Source organism: Pristiophorus japonicus, chromosome 16, assembly GCF_044704955.1.
Source record: "Pristiophorus japonicus isolate sPriJap1 chromosome 16, sPriJap1.hap1, whole genome shotgun sequence".
NCBI lineage: Eukaryota > Metazoa > Chordata > Chondrichthyes > Pristiophoridae > Pristiophorus > Pristiophorus japonicus.
In genome coordinates this window covers 59,522,719-59,546,908 of record NC_091992.1, presented here as the reverse complement: position 1 = coordinate 59,546,908, position 24,190 = coordinate 59,522,719, and the positions used below count along the sequence as shown (strand labels likewise).

The 24,190-nt window shown below is 45.3% G+C and overlaps 1 protein-coding gene across 1 annotated transcript in view; it reads right to left on the bottom strand.

Moving 5' to 3' along the window:
• Positions 1–578: 578 nt before the first annotated feature.
• The window catches only part of mybbp1a (MYB binding protein (P160) 1a), a 110,386-nt gene continuing 86,774 nt past the window's right edge, over positions 579–24,190 (bottom strand). The window contains 5 exon segments of the mRNA XM_070857366.1: positions 579–1,152; positions 1,154–1,468; positions 3,606–3,730; positions 6,940–7,041; positions 9,099–9,212. Of these exon segments, the coding sequence (XP_070713467.1) occupies positions 1,008–1,152; positions 1,154–1,468; positions 3,606–3,730; positions 6,940–7,041; positions 9,099–9,212 (801 nt within the window). The 3' untranslated portion in view covers positions 579–1,007.

The window sequence follows — 24,190 nt, the reverse complement described above, 5'->3', positions numbered from 1 at the left end:
CTTCTCTCCGTTCAAACCTCAATCGGGTCATTTCTGAACCACAATATCAGAAACACGCACCTCTAACCCCTGAAGTGCCCATTACAGCACGGGGTCAAAGCAAAATAGGCCCGGCCTTGTCCAGAGGCCGCAGATATACAGTCTCCATACAGAATCAGGCAACCATGCTTGGTGGAGTGCTGGCAGTAGTTTACCCAGCTCCCGGGCAGGGCGGGGAATGTATCCCAACCAGTGATACCATTTAATGTGGATACAAAACAGCAGACTTCCAGGCCTCAGATAGCTGCATGTACATAGGAACAGGAGGAGGCCGTTCAACCCCTCGAGCCTGTTAGACTGGAACAGGAGGAGGCCATTCAGCCCCTCGAGCCTGTTAGACTGGAACAGGAGAAGGCCATTCAGCCCCTCGAGCCTGTTACACAGGAACAGGAGAAGGCCGAACAGTCCATCAAACCCGTTACACTGAAACAGGAGGAGGCCGTTCAGCTCTTCAAGCCCATTACATAGGAACAGGAGGAGACCGTACAACCCCATAAGCCTATTATTCCTCAATACGCTTACCTAAAACAGGCAGCCAATAGAGATACAGACCACTTTTTAATTTAAAAGTCCAACATGAACAAAACATTTTGGGGGGGGAGGGGGGAGAAAGAAATATATAAACACAGCCCCTGTGTTACAGACACATTCTGTATCTAACATGACTATAAAGGCATAAGACCTGTTGTGACACAATAAAGGATCCCAATAAAAATAACGGTTTTTTTGAAGAGAAAATTTGTATTTTAACTGCGGGGGTGGTGGACGTGAAACTATTGGTTTACGCAGCACAGTAAACGCGAGATTCCACTTCCTGGACTTGCGGGGCCCAAACCATCAAATAATTGGCACACTTGCATGATAACAGTCTAACCATTATGTGTCCTCCATCGGCGATACGTAAAAACTTTTTAAATTCATAAAACAAATGTCTCAGTCTTCAGTCACTGAGTTCACTCACAGTCTAGTTACTGTAATCCAGGTTCTCGAACGCTGGAAAACCCGGATCCGACCCAGCGTAGACCCCCGCCCATTTGAAGCGCTGTCCGTGCTCCTTGCTTTCCTTGGGTTTTCCGCTTCCCGTTCATCTGCTTGCCCACCTTATCGCTTTGGCTCGGCTGCATTTGTTTTGGCCTTTTTAGCCGGGGCTCCTTGGTTTGCCGCTGGTCCGCCCTCACGATTCTTCTTCCTCTTCCTCTTGTTTTTCTTCTTCCCCTGACCGACCCCTACAGCCTTCGGAGCTTGGTCCGGCTTTCCGACAGCGTTTTCTTTCCCCGCCTGCTCAATCTCCTGGGCCGGGACTAGTTTCTTTTTCCAGTTCTTCCGCTTCTTGGTCTCCGGGAGAAATCCCTTCTTTTTCTTCAGGGTTCCCTCCGAGGCTGCCGGGTTTTGCACCTGTGGTTTGACCTTCTTCTCCTTCTTTGGTCGCCTGTCGACGCAACATGGGAACGAAGAACACGTTAGTCCAGCAGTCGTAAAACACCCAGCAAGAGTCAAGAGTACGGAACCCTAGGGCTGGCATCTCTGCCAAGCATGGGGCGGGCGCGAGTGTACCCGAGGCGAGGGAACCCCGGGGCAAGGGGGAGGGGGGGTGGGGCGGGCGGGCGAGGAAACCCCGGGGCGGGGGGGGCCCCGGGGCAGGGAACCCCAGTTTGCTGCTGCTGGATTTCAATTGAAATTAATTGGATATTAAGGCCGTCAAGGGATATGGAGAGCAGGCAGGAAAATGGAATTGAGGTAGAAGATTTGTGGTGATCTTACTGAATGACGGAGCAGGCTCGAGAGACCGAATGGCCGATTCCTGCTCATAATTTTTATGATTTGTTGGTGTACATATTTAATAGGTACTGAGGTTTTCACAAGGTACAGAAGTAAACAAACAAAAACTGGCACAGGAGTAGGCCGGATCCCCAATTCCACTAGATCATAGCTGATCTGTGCATCAACTCCATTTATCCGTCTTTGTTCTATATTTCTCGATACCCTTCCTGAACAAAAATCTATCAATCTCAAGTCTTAAATTTTTTTTGTGATTTCTGTACATGTCGACACCTAAATCCCTTCGTTCCTCCATAGCAACATCTCGCCATTAAAAAAATATCCAATTTATCGTTTTAGGACCTAAAGTGGACGATCTCACCCTTCCCCACATTGAATTCCATCTGCCGATGACCATTTGTAACTTCCTGCTCCCATCTACACAACCTACTGTGCCTTTTAACTTAGTGTCATCTGCAAACTTGAATATACAACTCACTATACCTTGATCCAAGTCAGTAAGATATTTGGTGAAAAGCCGAGGCCCCACTAAAGATCCCCATGGAACACTTCTCGTCACATCCCACCAGAAATCATTCTATTTATCCCTAACCTCGGTCTCCTAACTCTCAATCAATTACCGACCCATGTTTTAAGGTTACCTCCAATTCCATGCTCACTTGTTTATGCTATTAATCATCAGTAGGTCTGTAGACGACGCTTGCATCCATTGCTGTTCATTAACTCTACCCATAGCCTGCTCACCCTCACCGAAATCCCTTATTTCTACTGCTGGAATTGAGTAGGTTATTAATATTGCTATTCCCCCACCGTTCCCAATTTCCCTGTTCTTTCCAAAGATCCAAAAGCAGATTAGCTCCCAGCTGTGCTCAGTTTGTGGCTGGATCTGTAATGGCCACTACATCATTTTATTGAAACATATAAGATTCTGAGGGGGCTTGACAGGGTAGATGCAGAGAGGACGTTTCCCCTTGGGGGGGAATCTAGAACTAGGGGGATGAGGAGGAATTTCTTCTCTCAGAGGGATGTGAATCTATGGAATTCTCTACCCCAGAGGGCTGTGGAGGCTGGGTCATTGAATATATTTAAGGTGGAGATAGACAGATTTTTGAACGATAAGGGAGTTAAGGATTATGGGGAGCGGGCAGGGAAGTGGAGTTGAGGCCAAGATCTGATCAGCCATGATCTTATTGAATGGCGGAGCAGGCTCGAGGGGCCAAATGGCCGACTCCTGCTCCTATTTCTTATGTTCTTAAAGCTGAATTTGTGCTTCTAACTCAATGGTTTGATTTCTTATGCTATATATGCATTTGTGTACAAAACTCTTATTTGGGTATCAGTCCCCACCCTGCCCTATGTCCCACTGGCCTTTATATCGCACCTTTTGACTGGTGTTGATTTTCCCCTCCCAATTCCTCCTAATACACACATTTATGGAAAAAGAAACTGTATGGCAACAGGCTCAGTGACAACCAGACAAACACCAAGTTTGATACTGACTGGGAACTGGGAGAATGTCCATTTCAGGAACCAACTGGACAGGCAAAGAGACAAAATAAAAACAAAAATACTCAGGACGTCAGACAGTATCTGTGGAGAAAGAAACCGAGTTAACGTTTCAGGTCGGTGACTTTTTGTCAGGTCATCGACCTGAAACGTTAACTGTTTCTCTCCCCACAGATGCTGCCTGACCTGCTCAGTGTTTCCAGCAGTTTCTGTTTTTATTTCAGATTTCCAGCATCAGCAGACTTCTGCTTTTGTATTGGGGAAAGAGGAGAGATGCTTACTTGAATCCGAGCAGTTTCATCACATGCCAGTGTATTTGGTCCACCTGCGAGGTCTTGCCGAACCCTTCCAGCTGCCCCAGCGATTGCATGATTGGAATAAGCTCGGCCACCGGGACATCGATCGTCTGCAAAAGAAAACCCACACGTGAATCGGGTGCTGACATTTAATAGAACCCTTAACGGAACTTGGAAAGGCAGAACAGGGGAATCATAGAAGTTTACAGCATGGAAGGAGGCCATTTTGGCCCATCGTGTCCGCGCCGGCCAACGAGAGGCTATCCAGCCTAATCCCACTCTCCAGCTCTAGGTCCGTAACCCTGCAAATTACAGCACTTCAAGTGCACATCCAAGTACTTCTCAAATGTGTGAGGGTTTCTGCCTCTACCAGCCTTTCAGCAGTGAGTTCCAGACCCTCACCACCCTGTGTGAGAAGAAATCATCCCTCAAATCGCTTCTAAACCTTCTACCAATTAAGAAACCCAATTAAATACAGAAGTTGGTCTGTAATCACCTACCAAAAGTTAAGAAACTAAGTATAAGCTTGGGTCAGCTGGTAGTAAACAGAAATGAAAGATCTGAATTTATATAGCATCTTTCAGGACATCCCAAAGCACTTTACAGCCTGTGAAATATTGTCTCTGTTGTAATGCAGTACTCTCACTTAAGTCAAAAGCTGGAGTGTTCACGTAGGCTCGCTCCAGTGTGTTACTGGGGAGTGCTGCATCGTCAGATGTGATGCTCCTGGACAAGACCTTAAACCCAAGCCTTGTCCGCCTGTTCTGATGGTTCAGATGGATGTTACAGATCCCATGGCTATCCCCTCACACACCAACAACCGATTGACAGATCATTCATCTCAATGCCATTTGTATTTACTCTGTCAAAAGTAACTAACTCCAGGCAAAGTGCTTTGAGAGCATCTTAAAAAAAAATCCCACTCTAGTTTAGTGCAACTGGGCGCAACTGCACTCGCCAGGTCCTATTCTTATCTACCTAATCGTGGCCAGAGAATCACCTGCAATGGCTTCTCTTCCCGCTCTGGTTCTAACCCTTGGCCCCCTCCTATTTCTCACCTATATCCAAAGACAGTGCCAGTTTCCACATGTACGCTGACGACACCCAGCTCTCCCTCACCATCACTTCTCTCGACCCCTCCACTATCTCTAAATTGTCAGACTGCTTGTCCGACATCCTGTACTGGATGAGCAGAAATCTCTTCCAACTAAATATTGGGAAGACTGAACCCATTATCTCCGGTCCGGCCACAAACTCCGTTCCCTAGCCATCGACTCCAAGAGCATAACTAGAAGCCACCAATATAAGATAGTCACCAAGACATCCAATAAGAAATTCAGAAGAAACTTCTTTACCCAAAGAGTGGTGAGAATGTGGAATTTGCTACTATAGGGAATGGTTGAAGCAAATAGTATAGATGCCTTTAAGGGGAGGCTAGATAAGCATATGAGCGAGAAGAGAATAAAGGGTTATGCTGATAGATCTAGATAAGGAAAGACGGGAGGAGTCTGACAATTTACACCAGCATGGACTGGTTGGGCCAAATGCCCTGTTTCTGTGCTGTTCATCACATCTAATTCTCCCCAGCATGTGTCTGAGGCTGAACCAGACTGTTCGCAACCTTGGTGTCATATTTGACCCTGAAATGAGCTACCGACCACATATCCACACCATAACTAAAACCGCCTATTTTCACCTCCGTAACATCGCCTGTCACCGCCCCTGCCTCAGTTCATCTGCTGCTGAAACCCTCATCCATGCCTTTGTTACCTCTAGATTTGACTATTCAACGCACTCCTGGTTGGCCTCCCACATTCTTTCCTACGTAAACTTGGGGTCACCCAAATCGTGGCCTAACTTGCACCAAGTCCCGTTCACCCATCGCCCCTGTGCTCGCTGACCTACATTGGTCAAACAACGCCTTGATTTTAAATTTTGCATCTTTGTTTTCAAATCCCTCTATGGCCTCGCTCCTGCCTATCTCTGTAATCTCCTCCAGCCCCACAACCCTCTACCCTCCCCCCAGCACCCCCCCCCCCGCACTCCCAAGGTGTCTGTGCTCTTCGAATTCTGCCCTCTTCAGCATCCCTGATTATAATTGCTCAACCATTGGTAGCCGTGCCTTCAGCTGCCAAGGTCCTAAATTCTAGAATTCCCTCCCTAAAGCTTTCTTTCCTCCGTTAAGACGCTCGTTAAAACCTACCTCTTTGACTAAGCGCTTGGTCATCTGCCCTAATTTAACAAGTTGTTGTTGTTGCCCAATTATAAGCAACAAGCTAATTTAAAATATAACACACCATTCCACCTGTTCTCGAGTGTGCTACAGCAGCAACGTGCTTATGAAACTGTGCGGGTGTGAAAAACCCGGTCTTCAAAAGAATTAGGAAGATTTGCATTTATATAGCGCCTTTCACAACCTCCGGACTTCCCAAAGCACTTTACAGCCAACGAAGTACTTTTTTTGAAGTGTGGTCCCTGTCGTAATGTAATGTGACAGCCAATTTGTACATTGCAAGGTCCCACACACAGCAACATGATAATGACCAGATCATCTGCTTTAGGTGTTGGTCGAGGGATAAATGTTGGCCAGGCCATTTATCCTTCTTCGAACAGTGCCATGGGATTTGTCAAGTCCAACTGAGAGGGCAGACGGGGCCTCGGTTTAACGTCTCATCTGAAAGACGGCATCTCCAACAGTACAGCACTCCCTCAGTATTGCATTGGAGTGTCAGTCTAGATTGTATGCTAAAATCTCTGGAGCAAGGCTTGAAGCCATGACCTTTTGACCCAAAGGCGAGAGTGGTTTCACGAAGCCAAGTCAGAGAATTTATAAATGTTAACTGCTAACTGCAAATGGGAAGGAGGCACTTGGAATGGAACAGCTTCTTATGTCCACGTGACCACTTTGTATTCAGACCTAGCCTGTGATATCCTGCTTTCCCAGTCTCCGCTGAATACTTGCTGTCATTTACTTATAAAAGACAAGGAACACTGTAGTTAATTGTGCTTGGTGTTTAGCTGGCACATGCATTTCACACAATGGAGGCTGGTGATTTATGGGAGCAGCCTGCAGAATCTGGGCAAGACTGGGCTTTCCCACAGTGGAATGCTGCTCCAATGGCCCTTTGACATAGTCACCTGATCCAAATGTCTGAAAGGAGACACTCATCAACTCCGATGAGATACGCTTCATCAGTTCGTACATGGCCCATAAACTAATAAACTCGATCAAATTCTGATACATCTGCTTTATAACAGCTGGCCATTTTTCATCAACATAAAGAAGATAATTTCAGCTCTCTTGCTTGTCCTCTTTTACCTGCTGATTCACCGTCTTGATAAGAAAGCTCGTCAGCTCCAAGCATTTTATCACTTTCTCCTGTTCCACCTTCAGTTTGACCTTAGTCACGGTCTTCAAACACTGCGGAAGAGAAAAAAAATAAAACTTTGTAAATCATCCAGAAAACTACAATACATTCCACCTTCCAAACACGATTATTAACCATGCTGCCCCCCCCTTCCACGGGGCTCAGCCACTCTGATACCTCGGCTCCCTCTTTCCCTGCCCGTGCTGAAGCACTCACGTGTGTCAGAATACTAGTTACCAGCAAGTCCCTCTGGTACCTCATCTTCTGCCTGTTCCTCAGCTGACAGAATTGTCACAACTCAATTGTAAAATTTTCAACAATGTCTCCACTAGCTCCCTATCACTGTGACCTCCTTTACCCGTCCTGGCCTCTTGTGTAACTCCGATTTCCTTCACTCTACCATTGGGGGCCGTGCCTTCAGCTGGCTGGGCCTTGAGCTCCTGAATTCCCCATACCTCTCCACTTCTTTCTCCTCCTTTAAGATGTTCCTTAAAACCTACCTCTTGGACCAAGCTTTTGGCTATCTGTCCTAATATCTCTTTATGTGGCTCTGTGTCAAATTTTGTTTGATAAATCACCTGTGAAGTGCCGTGGAACGTAGCACCTGTACTACGTTAAAGGTGCTATATAAATGCAAGTTGTTGGTGCGGTTGCCGAGTTATGGTTCCAAGGGCGCCAATTCTGGTCATGTCCCTCCCCCCAAACACTGCTGAAGCACCAACTTGTGCTGTTGTACTCCTTGAGAGCGCTGGCTGCTATCTGGTATCTTGGCCAATTGGCCACGCTAGTCTCGACAATGAGCACCAACAGGATATCCGACTGCAGGAGGCAACACAGCACAGTCCGATCTTGCCCTCACACATGTACTTTTCAGCAGAGGTTTCCAGTCAGCAAGCAAGAGTAAGAAACCTGGCTGGTTTTCTTACCTCAGAGGCAGAGATCAATTGTGCACCGATCACCTTCCCGTATCTTTGTATGGCTTAGTACCAATGAAGTTATGGGGGAAATCGCAAATACATTTCTAGTTTTGATCGCTCCTTCTCTCTTCCCCAAGAATTATAATCGCACTGTGAAGCAATACTATCACTGGCTCTTCCTGCTACACAATGGTCCAACTCATCATGCAGCACAGAAAAGACACTCTGGTGAGTGCCAGATCATCGAGCTTTGGTGTTCAAGGTCATACGTAGGAAGCATGTTTACACACACCAGGCCTGCATATGAAGCAAGGTAAGGCCAGAATTGGCACGGTTTCAGAAGCTGGCTGTACTTCTCATTCTGCTGTTATAAACAATCTTGAACAATGCACCTTACAAGAATTGAAAGCCTGCGTGACAATAGAAAACCAAGTTCAGATAAATATTTGGGAGCAAAACAGAATTAGATAAATATTTTGCAGCTTTCCTGAATTATTTTGGGGTGAAGCGCAAAACCTTGCATTGTGGAGCGTTTCCTCAGGAGATGGAACAAGTTAGGTTGAGTCTGTGAGAAGGCAAAATGTATATGGTCTGTAGGAGGACAGGCTCGATGGCCTTATTTGCTTTCTTATGCTATGTAGTGTGCACTAGGTCATGCTTGTACCTAGTGCATGATAGATAGATAGACAGACAGATAGATAGATAGACAGAATAGAGACTTACATTTATATAGTGCCGTTATTTATTTTAATTAATTTATTTAAAAAAAATCTCTAACAATTACAATCTGAAGGCATGCAACTCCACACTAGGAAAAGTTAATTTTCAGTGTCAGAGAGGTTGTTTGGCAGTAATTAAGATTAATGCCATCGTTAAAAAGGGTACTTAGATTGAAACAGACAAGCCTCTGCACTGACGAGTTTATTCCGTATCTACGATGCAGGTACAGGAACCTCACACCGTTCAATACATTTGAATGAGCCAGCAAGATGCCGTTAGTGCACAGCTCTTGCTGGACCAGTGCGTCTCAGACAGCAACTTCGGATTTTTCTGTTCAACTGTGCTCGGCGGAAGTTGCCGTTAGCCTCACCGTTATTATTACAGTAAATAATGGATCATTGTCTTGGGCAAATCTCAATTTGAATTACTTGCTGTTCATTCCCAGTTTAAAAACTTTGGAGTAAGTCAATCACCTTTTTAACCTGGTTGATGACGTCAGTGATGAACTCTTTCCACTTGTTGTCGGTCAAAGACTGTCTCAGCTCCCGGGTCTGGAGGGCCTTCAGGACGAGGCAGCAGGCTTGACCCTACAAAACAGGAAAATGGGATCAGTTAATACACACAAGGTACTGATTACTACAAAAGCTTCCATCAACAGTAAGAATCCTACACATCCTTCCCTCCGATCGCCCTCCAATCAGTGGCTCGAGTAAAACCCATTCTATTTATTAGACTTACGCCAGTTAGCAAAACCGACTATGTTGATGGAGATAAATGAGGAAAGTATTGCTACCAGAAAAGAAGCGTCACTATTAATGGTCCCTCAATTCCACCCTCAACACACTGGTACAGTGCTGGATGAGAGCAACAGCAACACAAGAACCCAATGTTTCAAAATATGGAATCCAAATGGATCCATAATAATGCAAATAGGGATTAAAGAGGTAGAAGACCATGCTGAGTTCAAATGGTGGATCATCATCCTACCAGTAACTGTAGAATGAAATGGACTGGGTAACATTCTACAGACTGGAATCTCCATGCTTAATAATATGCATTGTGCAGTGGCAACAGACATTCAACACCACTTATCAACTTAAATACCAACTACGTGTTGAGGGCAAATGGTCAACTTTCAAGACAGTCATTACTCTAAACGGCACAAGGTGGGTTCTAGCTATGAGCCTGCCTTGATGATCAGGGTTCAAGTTTAGAGTAAAGGTTACACTTGGAAAGAGGTGCGTCCACTTTTTGGCAGTGGCCACGACAAGAACAGTTTACTCACCATTAATGGAGCACCACTGGTTCTTCAAAGCCTTTACCCAAGTTTGTACTGCAGCTCATTAATGCAGAACCCAGGATAAGATCTGGTGGCTTACAAGTACAGAAACATGCCAGGGTGGTAAATCTGAACAGGCAAGTGCGATATGCCACTGGGAGCTTATTTTTTCCATAAACCATGATTATGTTTTTGCACATTTGAAGTGAAGCAAAAGATTTCAAATGGAGTTAGAGCAGTTAAGCAGTGGGATAGAGTTAAACTGCAGAGAGGCCAGTCCGTGAGTGCACTCATGTGATGGAAGCAGTCATGCTTTACACAGGAACATTTATGTATTCTATTTTTAAAGTATGCACAGAGATACAGGGCAACTATGGTAAATAACTAGAGCCTTTCCCTGCTAAGCTGGGTGGCGGAGGTTAGTGACTGTAAAATAGAATCCAGTGCCGACAAAACACTGGAAAGGATTTTAATCTGCAGAGCAGTCAGGATGCCAAGGTTTTGTCCCAGGTTAAACCTGGGCACAGCATAAATGAAGTATACACAATCTAACGGAAACTCGCCATGTTATCCCATGCTTCATTGTATCTGTGACGGGGATTAATTAATAGTTTAGCTACTCAGTGACCCACTGATTGGGGAACAGGCATCGTACACTTTCCTGTAAGCCAAAGGTGGACGGCTATTGGCTGGTTTAAGATATACATTTTGAAGAAGCTACTTAAAACTCTGGTGAACTGATTCAATCATTGTTTTTGAGTGGACCAGAAAGCATGGGGGACTGTTGACAAGGTCTCTGGAGCCCTAACCTGTTGTACAGAGACGTTAATTGCTCAGCTATCTCATTCATATCATCCACAAGAATACAGGTTCAGCTTAAGGGAGACATAGAATGTTTATGGAAACTGATGTATTGCTCCAAGAACAAACTATGTGATAGGGAAGACAAAGTTGTACCACACAATGCTGCTACTTGCTGGTTGGTTTTGGGGAACATAGGAACAGGAGTAAGCCATTTAGCCCCTCGAGCCAATTCTGCCTTTCAAGGAGATCATGGTTGATCTGTGATCGAACTCTAAAAAAGCTGCCGTTGCCCCATATCCCTCAATATCTTTGGTTAACAAAAATCTAGCAATCTCAGATTTAAAATTAAATTGATCGAGCATCAGCTGCTGTTTGCAGTAGAGAGTTCCAAACTTCTACCACCCTGTGTGTGTAGAAGTGTTTCCTCATTTCACTCCTGAAAGGCCTGGTACCAATTTTTAGGTTATCCCCCTAGTCCTAGACTCCCCAACCAGCGGGAATAGCTTCTCTCTATCTATCTTATCGGTTCCCCTTAATATCTTGAAAACTTTTATCAAATCACCCTTAACCGTCTAAATTCCAAGCGATAATACCCTAGTCTGTGTAATCTCTCCTCGTAACATAACCTTTGCAGTCCGAGTATAATTCTGGTAAACCTATGCTGCACTCCCTCCAAGGCCAATATATCCTTCCTAAGGTGCGGTGCCCAGAACTGCTCACAGTGCTCCAGGTGTGGTCTAACCAGGGCTTGGTACAGCCTCAGCATAATGTCTACTCCCTTGTATTCTAGTCCTCGCGATATAAAGGTCAGCATTCCATTAGCCTTTCTGATTATTTTCGGTATCGGTCCATGACATTTTAATGACCGATGTACCTGGACCCCCAAAGTCTCTTTGGACCTCCACTGTTTCTAGCTTTTCACCATTTAGAAAGTACTCTGTTCAGTCCTTTTAGGTCCAAAGTGGATGACCTCACATTTGCCTAGATTTGCCCATTCACTTAATCTATTAATATCTCTAATTCTATGCTTCCATCTACACTGCTTACAATGCCGCCTATCTTTGTGTCAACAACAAACTTGAATATGTGGCTTTCTACGCCATCATCCAAGTCGTTAATAAATACTGTGAATAGTTGAGGCCCAACACAGATCCTTGTGGAACACCACTAGTCACAGCCTACCAATTTGAGTACCTGCCCATTATTTCTGCTCTCTATCTCCTGCCACTCAGACAATCTCCTAACCAGGTCAATAATTTGCCTTCAATTCCATGCGCTTCAACTTTAGCAAGCAGAATCTTGAAGCTCTTTATCAAATGTCTTCTGGAAGTCCATATAAACAACATCCATAGACATTCCCCTGTCCACTACTTTGGACACCTCTTCAAAAAATTCAATCAGTTTCATCAGGTATGACTACCCTTTCCAAGACTCTCTATGATCAGCTGAAAATGTTCAAGGTGTTATGTCACTCTTTCCTTATTTATAGAACTCTAATAATTTCCCAACAATAGACGTTAGGCTAACTGCTCTATAATGACCTGGTTTCCCTCTCTCACGTTTCTTAAATAGCGGAGTGACTTACGCAGTTTTCCAATCTAACGGTTCTGGAATCATACTTGCGTGTCAGCTGTGGCTCAGTTGGTAGCACTCTCATCTCCAAGTCAGAAGGTCATGGGTTCAAACTCCGCTTGAGACTCGAGCACAAAATCCAGACCGACACTCCAGTGCAGTACTGAGGTGGTGCTACACTGTCAGAGGTGCTGTTTATCAGACCCTAAACCGAGACCCCATTTGCCCTCAATTGGGTGTTCTAGAATAGACTGGCAAATGATACTTAAAGGGTTGACAGTGGATAGGCAATGGCAAACATTTAAAAATCACATGGATGAACTTCAGCAATTGTACAATCCTGTCTGGAGTAAAAATAAAACGGGGAAGGTGGCTCAACCGTGGCTAACAAGGGAAATTAAGGATAGTGTTAAATCCAAGTACGAGGCATATAAATTGGCCAGAAAAAGCAGCAAACCTGAGGACTGGGAGAAATTTAGAATTCAGCAGAGGAGGACAAAGGGTTGAATTAAGAAGGGGAAAATAGAGTACGAGAAGAAGCTTGCCGGGAACATAAAAACTGACTGCAAAAGCTTCTATAGATATGTGAAGAGAAAAAGATTAGTGAAGACAAACGTAGGTCCCTTGCAGTCGGATTCAGGTGAATTTATAATGGGGAATAAAGAAATGGCAGACCAATTGAACAAATACTTTGGTTCTGTCTTCACGAAGGAAGACACAAATAACCTTCCAGAAGTACTCGGGGACCGAGGGTCTAGTGAGAAGGAGGAACTGAAGGATATCCTTATTAGGCGGGAAATTGTGTTAGGGAAATTGATGGGATTGAACGCTGATAAATCCCCGGGGCCTGATAGTCTGCATCCCAGAGTACTTTAGGAAGTGGCCCTAGAAATAGTGGATGCATTGGTGATCATTTTCCAACAGTCAATCGACTTTGGATCAGTTCCTATGGACTGGAGGGTAGCTAATGTAACACCACTTTTTAAAAAAGGAGGGAGAGAGAAAACGGGTAATTATAGACCGGTTAGCCTGACATCAGTAGTGGGGAAAATGTTGGAATCAATTATTAAGGATGAAATAGCAGCGCATTTGGAAAGCAGTGACAGGATCAGTCCAAGTCAGCATGGATTTATGAAAGGGAAATCATGCTCGACAAATCTTCTGGAATTTTTTGAGGATGTAACTAGTAGAGTGGACAAGGGAGAACCAGTGGCTGTGGTGTATTTGGACTTTCAAAAAGCTTTTGACAAGGTCCCACACAAGAGATTGGTGCAAAATCAAAGCACGTGGTATTGGGGGTAATATACTGACGTGGATAGAGAACTGGTTGGCAGAAAGGAAGCAGAGAGTCGGGATAAACGGGTCCTTTTCAGAATGGCAGGCAGTGACGAGTGGAGTGCCGCAGGGCTCAGTGCTGGAACCCCAGCTCTATACAATATACATCAATGATTTGGATGAAGGAATTGAGTGTAATATCTCCAAGTTTGCAGGTGACACTAAACTGGGTGGTGGTGTGAGCTGTGAGGGGGACGCTCGGAGGCTGCAGGGTGATTTGGACAGGTTAGGTGATTTGGACAGGTTAGGTGAGTGAGCAAATGCATGGCAGATGCAGTATAAGGTGGATAAATGTGAGGTTATCCACTTTGGGGGCAAAAACGCTAAGACAGAATATTATCTGAATGGAGGCAGATTAGGAAAAGGGGAGGTGCAACGAGACCTGGGTGTCATGGTACATCAGTCATGGAAAGTTGGCATACAGGTACAGCAGGCGGTGAAGAAGGCAAATGGTATGTTGGCCTTCATAGCTGGGGATTTGAGTATAGGAGCAGGGAGGTCTTACTGCAGTTGTACAGGGCCTTGGTGAGGCCTCACCTGGAATAGTGTGTTCAGTTTTGATCTCCCTATCTGAGGAAGGACATAGAAAATAGGTGGAGGAGTTGATCATTCGGCTCTTCGAGCCTGCACCGCCATCCAATGAGTTCATGGCTGAACATTCAACTTCAGTACCCCATTCCTGCTTTCTCACCATACCCCTTGATCCCCCTAGTAGTAAGGACTACATCTAACTCCTTTTCGAATATATTTAGTGAATTGGCCTCAACAACTTTCTGTGGCAGAGAATTCCACAGGTTCACCACTCTCTGGGTGAAGAAGTTTCTCTTCATCTCGGTCCTAAATGGCTTACCTCTTATCCTTAGACTGTGACCTCTGGTTCTGGACTTCTCCAACATTGGGAACATTCTTCCTGCATCTAACCTATCTAAACCCGTCAGAATTTTAAATGTTTCTATGAGATCACCTCTCATTCTTCTGAATTCCTGTGAATACAAGCCAGTTGATCCAGTCTTTCTTGATATGTCAGTCCGGCCATCCCGGGAATCAGTCTGATGAACCTTCGCTGCACTCCCTCAATAGCAAGAATGTCCTTCCTCAAGTTAGGAGACCAAAACTCCAGGTGTGGCCTCACCAAGGCCCTGTACAACTGTAGTAACACCTCCCTGCCCCTGTACTCAAATCCCCTCGCTATAAAGACCAACATGCCATTTGCTTACTGAACCGCCTGCTGCACCTGCATGCCAACCTTCAATGACTGATATACCATGACACCCAGGTCTCGTTGCACCTCCCCTTTTCCTAATCTGTCACCATTGAGATAATAGTCTGTCGCTGTTTTTACCACCAAAGTGGATAACCTCACATTTATCCACATTATACTTCATCTGCCCACTCACCTAACCTATCCAAGTCATTCTGCAGCCTCATAGCATCCTCCTCGCAGCTCACACTGCCACCCAACTTAGTGTCATCCGCAAATTTGGAGATACTAAATTTAATCCCCTTGTCTAAATCATTAATGTACAATGTAAACAGCTGGGGCCCCAGCACAGAAACTTGCGGTACCCCACTAGTCACTGCCCGTCATTCTGAAAAGAACCCATTTACTCCTACTCTTTGCTTCCTGTCTGCCAACCAGTTCTCAATCCACGTCAGCACACTACCCCCGATCCCATGTGCTTTAACTTTGCACATTAATCTCTTGTGTGGGACCTTGTCGAAAGCCTTCTGAAAGTCCAAATACACCACATCAACTGGTTCTCCCTTGTCCACTCTACTGGAAACATCCTCAAAAAATTCAAGATTTGTCAAGCATGATTTCCCTTTCACAAATCCATGCTGACTTGGACCCATCATGTCATCTCTTTCCAAATGCGCTCCTATGACATCCTTAATAATTGATTCCATCATTTTACCCACTACCGATGTCAGGCTGACCGGTCTATAATTCCCTGTTTTCTCTCTCCCTCCTTTTTTAAAAAGTGGGGTTACATTGGTTACCCTCCACTCCATAGGAGCTGATCCAGAGTCGATGGAATGTTGGAAAATGACTGTCAATGCATCCGCTATTTCCAATGCCACCTCCTTAAGTACTCTGGGATGCAGACCATCAGGCCCTGGGGATTTATCGGCCTTCAATCCCATCAACTTCCCCAACACAATTTCCCGACTAATAAGGATTTCCCTCAGTTCCTCCTTCTTACTAGACCCTCTGACCCCTTTTATATCCGGAAGGTTGTTTGTGTCCTCCTTAGTGAATACCGAACCAAAGTACTTGTTCAATTGGTCTGCCATTTCTTTGTTCCCCATTATGACTGCCCCTGATTCTGACTGCAGGGGATCTACATTTGTCTTTACTAACCTTTTTCTCTTTACATATCTATAGAAGCTTTTGCAGTCCGTCTTAATGTTCCCTGCAAGCTTCCTCTCGCACTCCACTTTCCCTGCCCTAATCAAACCCTTTGTCCTCCTCTGCTGAGTTCTAAATTTCTCCCAGTCCCCGGGTTCGCTGCTATTTCTGGCCAATTTGTATGCCACTTCCTTGGCACTTAATACTATCCCTGATTTCCCTTGATAGCCATGGTTGAGCCACCTTCCCTTTTTTATTTTTACACCAGACAGGGATGTACAATTGTTGTAGTTCATCCATGCGGTCTCTAAATGTCTGCCATTGCCCATCCACTGTCAACCCCTTAAGTATCATTCGCCAATCTATCCTAGCCAAGTCACGCCTCATACCTTCAAAGTTACGGACCATTAACTGATTCATTCTCCATCTTAATGTAGAATTCCACCATATTATGGTCACTCTTCCCCAAGGGGCCTCGCACAACGAGATTGCTAATTAATCCTCTCTCATTACACAACACCCAGTCCAAGATGGCCTCCCCCCTAGTTGGTTCCTCGACATATTGGTCTAGAAAACCATCCCTTATGCACTCCAGGAAATCCTCCTCCACCATATTGCTTCCAGTTTGGTTAGCCCAATCTATATGCACATTAAAGTCACCCATGATAACTGCTGCACCTTGCTATTGAGGGAGAGCAGCGAAGGTTCACCAGGCTGATTCCCGGGATGGCAGGACTGACATATGAGGAGAGACTGAATCAACTGGGCCTTTATACATTGGAGTTTAGAAGGGATCTCCTAGAAACATAAAAGATTCTGATGGGACGGGGCAGGTTCGATGCGCGTAGAATGTTCCCGATGTTGGGGAAGTCCCGAACCAGGGGACACAGTCTTAGGATAAGGGGTAGGCCATTTAGGACTGAGATGAAGAGAAACTTCTTCACTCAGAGAGTTGTTAACCTGTGGAATTCCCTGCCGCAGAGAGTTGTTGATGCCAGCTCATTGGATATATTCAAGAGAGAGTTAGATATGGCCCTTACATATAGAGAGAAAGCAGGAAAGGGGTACCGAGGGAATGATCAGCCATGATCTTACTGAATGGTGGTGCAGGCTCGAAGGGCCAAATGGCCTACTCCTCCATCTATTTTCTATGTCTATGTTTTCTAAATTTCTATTAAGAGCGGGGGAGTTTTCCCTACTGTCCAAGCCAATACTTATCCCTCAAACACCATCTCAAGAGCTTGCTGCGCGTAAACTGCGCCGCATTTCCCATGGTACAACAGTGACTACACTTCAAAAGCATTTCATTGGCTGTGAAGCACTTTGGGTCGCCCCGAGGTCGTAAAAGGCGCTATATAAATGCAAGTCTTTCTTTTAACAGTAAGAATCCTCAAAGGAAGAAACAGATTAGCTGGTGTGGTATTACAAAAATAGAAAAAGAAACGTGGAGGCCGAGACAGAGTTCAACTGCAAGGTAAGGAAATTTGTGAGAAGCAGGAACCAGAAATGCCCGAAGAATGTCATCAACTGATGTGAAAACTGTCTTGAAAGGGCACATTCCTGTATTAGTGAGTCATTAAACATGTATAATAATTAGTACTCTTCTAGTTCCCACATCCCTAACTAGAATGGACTCAATTCAACCTCATTTGTAAGTCAAGGTGTGTCAGTGAAACAAGAATAAATGTGTACACTAACTTTTGGCATGCCTCCCAACTGGTCTGGTCGAAAACATCAATTGCTCATAAATCTCCAAGCAATCCGTAAACTATTTGAACAATGCTTCTAATTAGGTTCCACCCACTTTAATAGTTGCTACAACTGGGAGGGTTTGAGGATTTGAAATTTTGCTACCAAAGATTGTCAGGCGGAGATAGACAGATTTTTGAGTGATAAGGGAATAAAGGGTTATGGGGAGTGGAGCAGAGTCCATGATCAGATCAGCCATGATCTTATTAAATGGCGGAGCAGGCTCGAGGGGCAAGATGGCCTACTCCTATTTCTTATGCTCTTATGAACTTCACATTGATGCACAAGTATGATATGCTGGACTTTAATTAAAGGCACAGTCCATTATCCCAGAAGCAGCCTTGGTCTCAGGTTCCCAGAAATCGTGCCAGCGGCACATGCAAAACGTATTAGAGCCCAGTCTTTGACACAAAGTGAGGTGGAGGTACCATCTATAAGATGCACTGCAGCAACTTTGACAGCACCTCCCCAACCCGCAACCTCTACCGCCTGGAAGGATAAGGGCAGCAGGCGCGCGGGAACACCACCAAGTTCTCCTCCAAGTCACACACCTGACTTGGAAATATATCGCTGTTCCTTCATCAGCACTGGGTCAAAATCCTGGAACTCCCTCCCTAACAGCTTTGTGAGAGCAGCTTCACCATACGGACTGCAGCGGTTCAAGGCGGCGGCTCACCACCACCTTCTCAAGGGCAATTAGGTATGGGCAATAAATGCTGGCCTTGCCAGCGACGCCCACATCCAGTGAACGAATAAAAAAAAATCAGATTACAGCTGTAGGTGGTGCAGTGTTTTGATTTTACACACATATCCTAATTCTGTTGTTGTCTGCCTTTCCTTGAAACTGTACTGCAGAATTTAAAAAAGAAAACCATGTGACAAAAAGCTATTTGGCTATTCGATCATCATCATCACAGGCCGTCCCTCAGAATCGAGGAAGACTTGCTACCATTCTAAAAATAAGTCATTAGGTGGCTGAACAGTCCAATACGAGAACCACAGTCCCTGTCACAGGTGGGGCAGATAGTTGTTGAGGGAAAGGGTGGGTGGGACTGGTTTGCCGCACGCTCTTTCCGCTGCCTGCGCTTGATTTCTGCATGTTCTCGGCGATGAGACTCAAAGTGCTCAGCGCCCTCCCAGATGCACTTCCTCCACTTAGGATGGTCTTTGGTCAGGGACTCCCAGGTGTCAGTGGTGATGTTGCACTTTATCAGGGAGGCTTTGAGGGTATCCTTGTAACGTTTTCTCTGCCTACCTTTGGCTCATTTGTCGTGAAAAGCTATTTGGCTATTCGATCAGCTTTTCACAGGTAACAGACAATTCCCTCTCTAACTTGGACTCTATTTACCTCCTCTCCTGCAAATTTCATTTCCATCCTGAAGTGAAACTGCCAACTGTGCAGGTTACACTATTCATCGCGATGAGTTGCCTTCCTTGGCATAACATTTCCATGTCGAATGATGGTCAGAAACCATTGGGTCTCGAATTTTAGCTATTTGGGATTAAGGAACTGATCCCTTCTATAAAGAGGCAACACCTAATGATTTACATTTTAACCAAAAAAAAGACAGCATTGAAGATTTGGAACTAGTTTTGTTCAAAATCTAGTTAGAGAGCGGTTTGTGTAAACTTTTGCCCCAATTCATTCTCTTGCTACAAAGGAGAGAGGAAAGGAAACAAGCTTTTGAGTAAAGATGTCTTCTGGATTAACACAAGATTAGCAGATGCTCTCCAAGCTGTCAATGACAGTTCTTCAGAACATCACTTTACTGGGAGCGCATACTCAGTTTCTTTATCCTCACTTCAAGCAGAAAATTTCTTTCCAATTTTCTGTCTGGGAAAATTGTAATATTGATCCTCAGAGAGGAGTGGGAAGTAACAAATTGAGAACAAGAGAGCCTACAAGCACAATGGCATTGAAATGAAATTCCCACCCAGTTACATATCAAGCTCTAACCGTGCCATGACCATATCACAACATTGTATAAATCGACCCCCCCCCCTCCCCCCCAGTAATGGGACTAGGATACGAGCTTTACATACAAATGTAGTGGTTAAATCCAACTCCAAAGGCCAGAAGACTGAATTTTTGGGATCTGCATGGGCCCCCAGCCTCTGACCATACGCCCTCTGCAGTACCCATCGTGACCAGACCATTGCAGACACCCGACGCGAGACCCAACGAGATGCCAGGGAACGATGAACCACTTATGGACAGAAGTATTTTAGAATGCTTGCTTAATGAACAAATACAGATATATGTAGCTCAATATAGTAAAGTGTTGACACACTTTGCAAAATGTGTTTAATTGTATATGGTACCTATTGTGAAGTTTAAAAAAATGCTAAATGAAGAAATCTATGTTCTTTAACCTGAGCCTCAGTAAGGTCCCAGCATGGCACATCTCATCATCTAAACTCCGATATCCAGCTGGAGTAAAGAACACCAATTACCATTGCAATTCTGCTGCAAATTCAGACAAGCAGCACCCCCAGGGGAATTTTGTGTAGTGAACTCATGCCCACTGGGATCTAAACCAAGACATTATGGATAAAGGGGATTGGAAATACACGGTTTAATAAATCTCTTTGTGCATATGACTTCCAGGCCAGTATAGTGGCCACTTTCATGTCTGCAAGTGACTGTATCAAATAGTACCACTGGAATTCACATGTTGACCACCAAGAGCGTAATCTTCTCCTGCACCCCTGATCTCGCTCTGCTTTAATCCTTTTGAACAGGAAGCATATTCCAAACTTGGCATTCCTCAATGGAATAGCTATTCTTTTATTGCTGTTTAATTTAACACAAATGGTAATTAATATTTTCTCAACAATTAATTTCAGTCTGCTTCCTGTATAATTTCCAAAACTCCTGATTGACTGCCCAACTGCTCTAAAGTTTTTCACCTTTGCCTCTTCCAGGAGTGAGAATGCGTGAGTGCGCGAGCGAGAGAGGGCGCGAGTGTTGAATTGAGGTGATCGTGTGCAGAAGTATCACCATGCCAGTATAGACCAGTTGGTCTTTGCACTGTCCAGGTCACTGGCCCGACATGTCACAGATCAGGCTTCGAATCCACATCAGACCAATTGATGAACTCTCCTACCCCTGACGTTAAAGGCACTACGTGAAATAAGTTTGGGCAATGTCAATCTAGTCCCAACAGGCATAACATAAAGCTGCCTCCAATTTGGTGCCAATAGGCGGTCACCTCCGAGAGGCCACGGGGTGACGAGTTCAATAGTATAACATGTACATCACATCAAGAGAGCTGCTTTTGAGGGTTGGAGTGAGGCACAATGTTGTAAAAAGTGGAGGGAGTTTTACTCTGTTTCCAATCCATGCAGTACCTGGGAATGTTGAAACCGCGTTTAGAAAATGGCCTTCATTGTCGGTGGGTCAATAACCTGGAACTCCCTCCCTCACACTAATCATAGAATCAGAGAAATTTACAGCACGGAAGGAGGCCATTTCGGCCCATCGTGTCCCCGCCGGCCAACAAAGAGCTATTCAGCCGAATTCCACTCTCCAGCTCTAGGTCCGTAGCCCTGCAGGTTGCAGCACTTCACGTGCACATCCAAGTACTTTTTAAATGTGCTGAGGGTTTCTGCCTGTACCCCCCTTTCAGGCAGTGAGTTCCAGACCCCCACCACCTTCTGGGTGAAAACATTTCTCCTCAAATCCCCTCTAAACCTCCTACCTATTAGTTTAAATCTATGCCCCCTGGTTGTTGACCCCTCTGCCAAGGGAAATAGGTTCTTCCTATCCACTCTATCTAGGACTCTCATAATTTTATACACCTCAATTAAATCTTCCCTCAACTCCTCTGTTCCAAAGAAAACAAAACCAGCCTATCCAATCTTTCCTCAAAGCTAAAATATTGTGGGAGGACCATCACAACAAGGACTTCAAGAAGGCCCACCACCATCTTTTCCAAGGGTAACTAGGGATGGCCAATAAATGCCAGCTTTGCTAACAATCGCCTACTGCCTGAAATTTCTTACTAAAAAATCCTAGGTTTACAATGGGTGGCAGGAAAATTGGAGAGCACAAGAGGCAGCTCCCGCAGGAGTGTGGAGGGAAGAATATATTCATTACATACATTAGTGGACCACCTAAAGGCAAGCTAGTTCATAATCAGCGTCTGCTGATTGCTTGATGCTCCCATTATAGGTCCGATCTGGATTTCAGAACGGGTGTAGTTTAACATCTTAAATGAGCACCAATTCTTTTACATTCTCCCCCCCAACCCCCTCACTCAATCTACATGCTTCATGTATCATTATTCCCCTCCCCTGCCTGAGGATATCTCCAAGAACAGGCACCATTGCTTCCTCCAGTGCTGTAATTATCCCGACCCTAGATTTCCCCAGGTCATAAAATGCAGCCAATAGAACTGCGACCGTGCCAGTTCCCCTTTTCAATTTGTGGCTGCTACATACAGCACGTTGACATGTGATTGGAGTGCTGAAGAAGAAAGCAGTAAATTTATTTGGATTTCAAGAAGGCCCACCACCACCATCCTCGGGACGACCCAAAGCACTTCACAACCAAAGTCATGCATTTTGAAGTGTAGTCACTTGTGTAGGAAACACAGCAGCCAATTTGCGCATAGAAAGCTCCCACATTGAGACAATTGACCAGATCAGGTTTTTGCACTGTGGGGAGACTTCGCTGCTCTTTTACAAGTAGTGCCGCGGGATCTTTGATGTCAACCTGAAGGCAAGTGGCATTTCGGTTTAAAGTCTTATCTAAGATGGCACCTCAGACATTGCAGCACTTCGGTACTGCGCTGAAGTATCCGCCTAGATTATGGGCTCAAGTCTAGCAAGGTACCAGGAGGCATTGAGGCTACAAGGAAGTCATGTCTTTGTTCTGTATGCAAGCCGTAGCTATGGCTGTAAATACTAAACCAACGGTGAGCTCAGCCTGGATGTATCTCAGGAATGTTTTCCAATTTAGCCAAGTCATTCTTTCCTCACACCTGCTCGTTCACACACCGCCTAGTGACTGCACATGCTCACTCTGCATTCCTTACTACCACACACAGGTACAAAGGCAGGAATGATCTAACGTGACCAGACAGCTCCCTGCACCAGAACTAGAGCCTAGAGGTGCCAAGTGTACAATTAGTGACTTTGAGTTAGTCTCGCTCTCTCGCTCTGTACAACTTTACTCCAATAATTATCAGGTAAGTATACCAACACTGATGATGGAGCTAAAGTATTGTAGTTATCAGAGTATGATCACAAATCACACACATACGTACAAAGGTAGATCCTGATGACTGTTTACTTGCCCCCAGCATCGGCCATCCATTTCAAACAGATTTAGAAATGAGTGACTGCGGGGGGGGGGGGGGGGGGGGGGGGGGGGGGGGAAGGCAAAAGCCGAGAGGGGGGAAAATAACTTGAATTTAATGATTGGATCAACAGAATTATTTGAAGAGCAGGCATGGTGTGGGGTACAGGATAGCTGGCTGCTTTCCAGCTGGGGAGGTGAAGTACAACCACAGCAAAGTAATAAAATGTTTTCGGTATGACAGTAGCAAAGCTCCTCACAAATCAAAGCTTTGATGTCTCCCAATAATTACCGAGGACTGTTAATTATAAAATACTCGGCGCTCAGCGAGCTCACTGTGCCAGAAACAGAATAATCCTAAAGTTCCTTCTTCCAACACATCATATATTTAGGAAGATCACAGGTAATGGAGCCGGGGGGGGGGGAGGGGGGTTGGCCCAGATTGGAACAGTGCCCTGATTATCTGGTCATTATCACATTGCTATTTGTGGGAGCTTGCTGTGCACAAATTGACTGCCGCATTTCCCACGTTACAACAGTGACTACACCCCAAAGGTACTTCATTGGCTGTAAAGTGCAGCTCAGGTTTTTTTGTGCTGTGGCCGACTGCCTTGCTCTTTTACAAGTAGTGCCGCGGAGCTCAGTCAGGGCACAGCCCATCAGTAGTGGGGCTCGGGCTCGAGCCTCCAACCTTCCCCTGGGAAGATAGCCCCCTATCTGAAGAAGGAGTCCCTCTCACAGCAGCTGTATGGAGCAGAGGGTTTAAACAAAGCCCACCTTCCTTGTCACTACCAGGCGTGCATTTGATAAACTAACACCAGTCGGGTACAATCAAAGACGTTCGCCCTCCACAGCAAACGGCTTGCGGCTCAAACCTTCCCAGCTGTGTTACGGCAGAGGGACGGGCTGCTTTTGAGCAACGGGAAGGTTTCCATCAACTGACGGACTGCAGCCCGGTCACAATGCAGATAAATATATACGGCACCGGCCCCCTCCCACCCCCACGGTTCTCCTTTGTTGCAGTCGAGTCCTCCTGAAACCCACTGCAGCAGCTGCACTGAGCACGGAGGGCCGAGTGTCTGAAGGCTTGCTGTGAAGTTCATTAATTCAGGACGATCGCAGCACACAATCATTTTCAAACCGCAGGACGCCAGAGAATTGAAAACATCAGTGA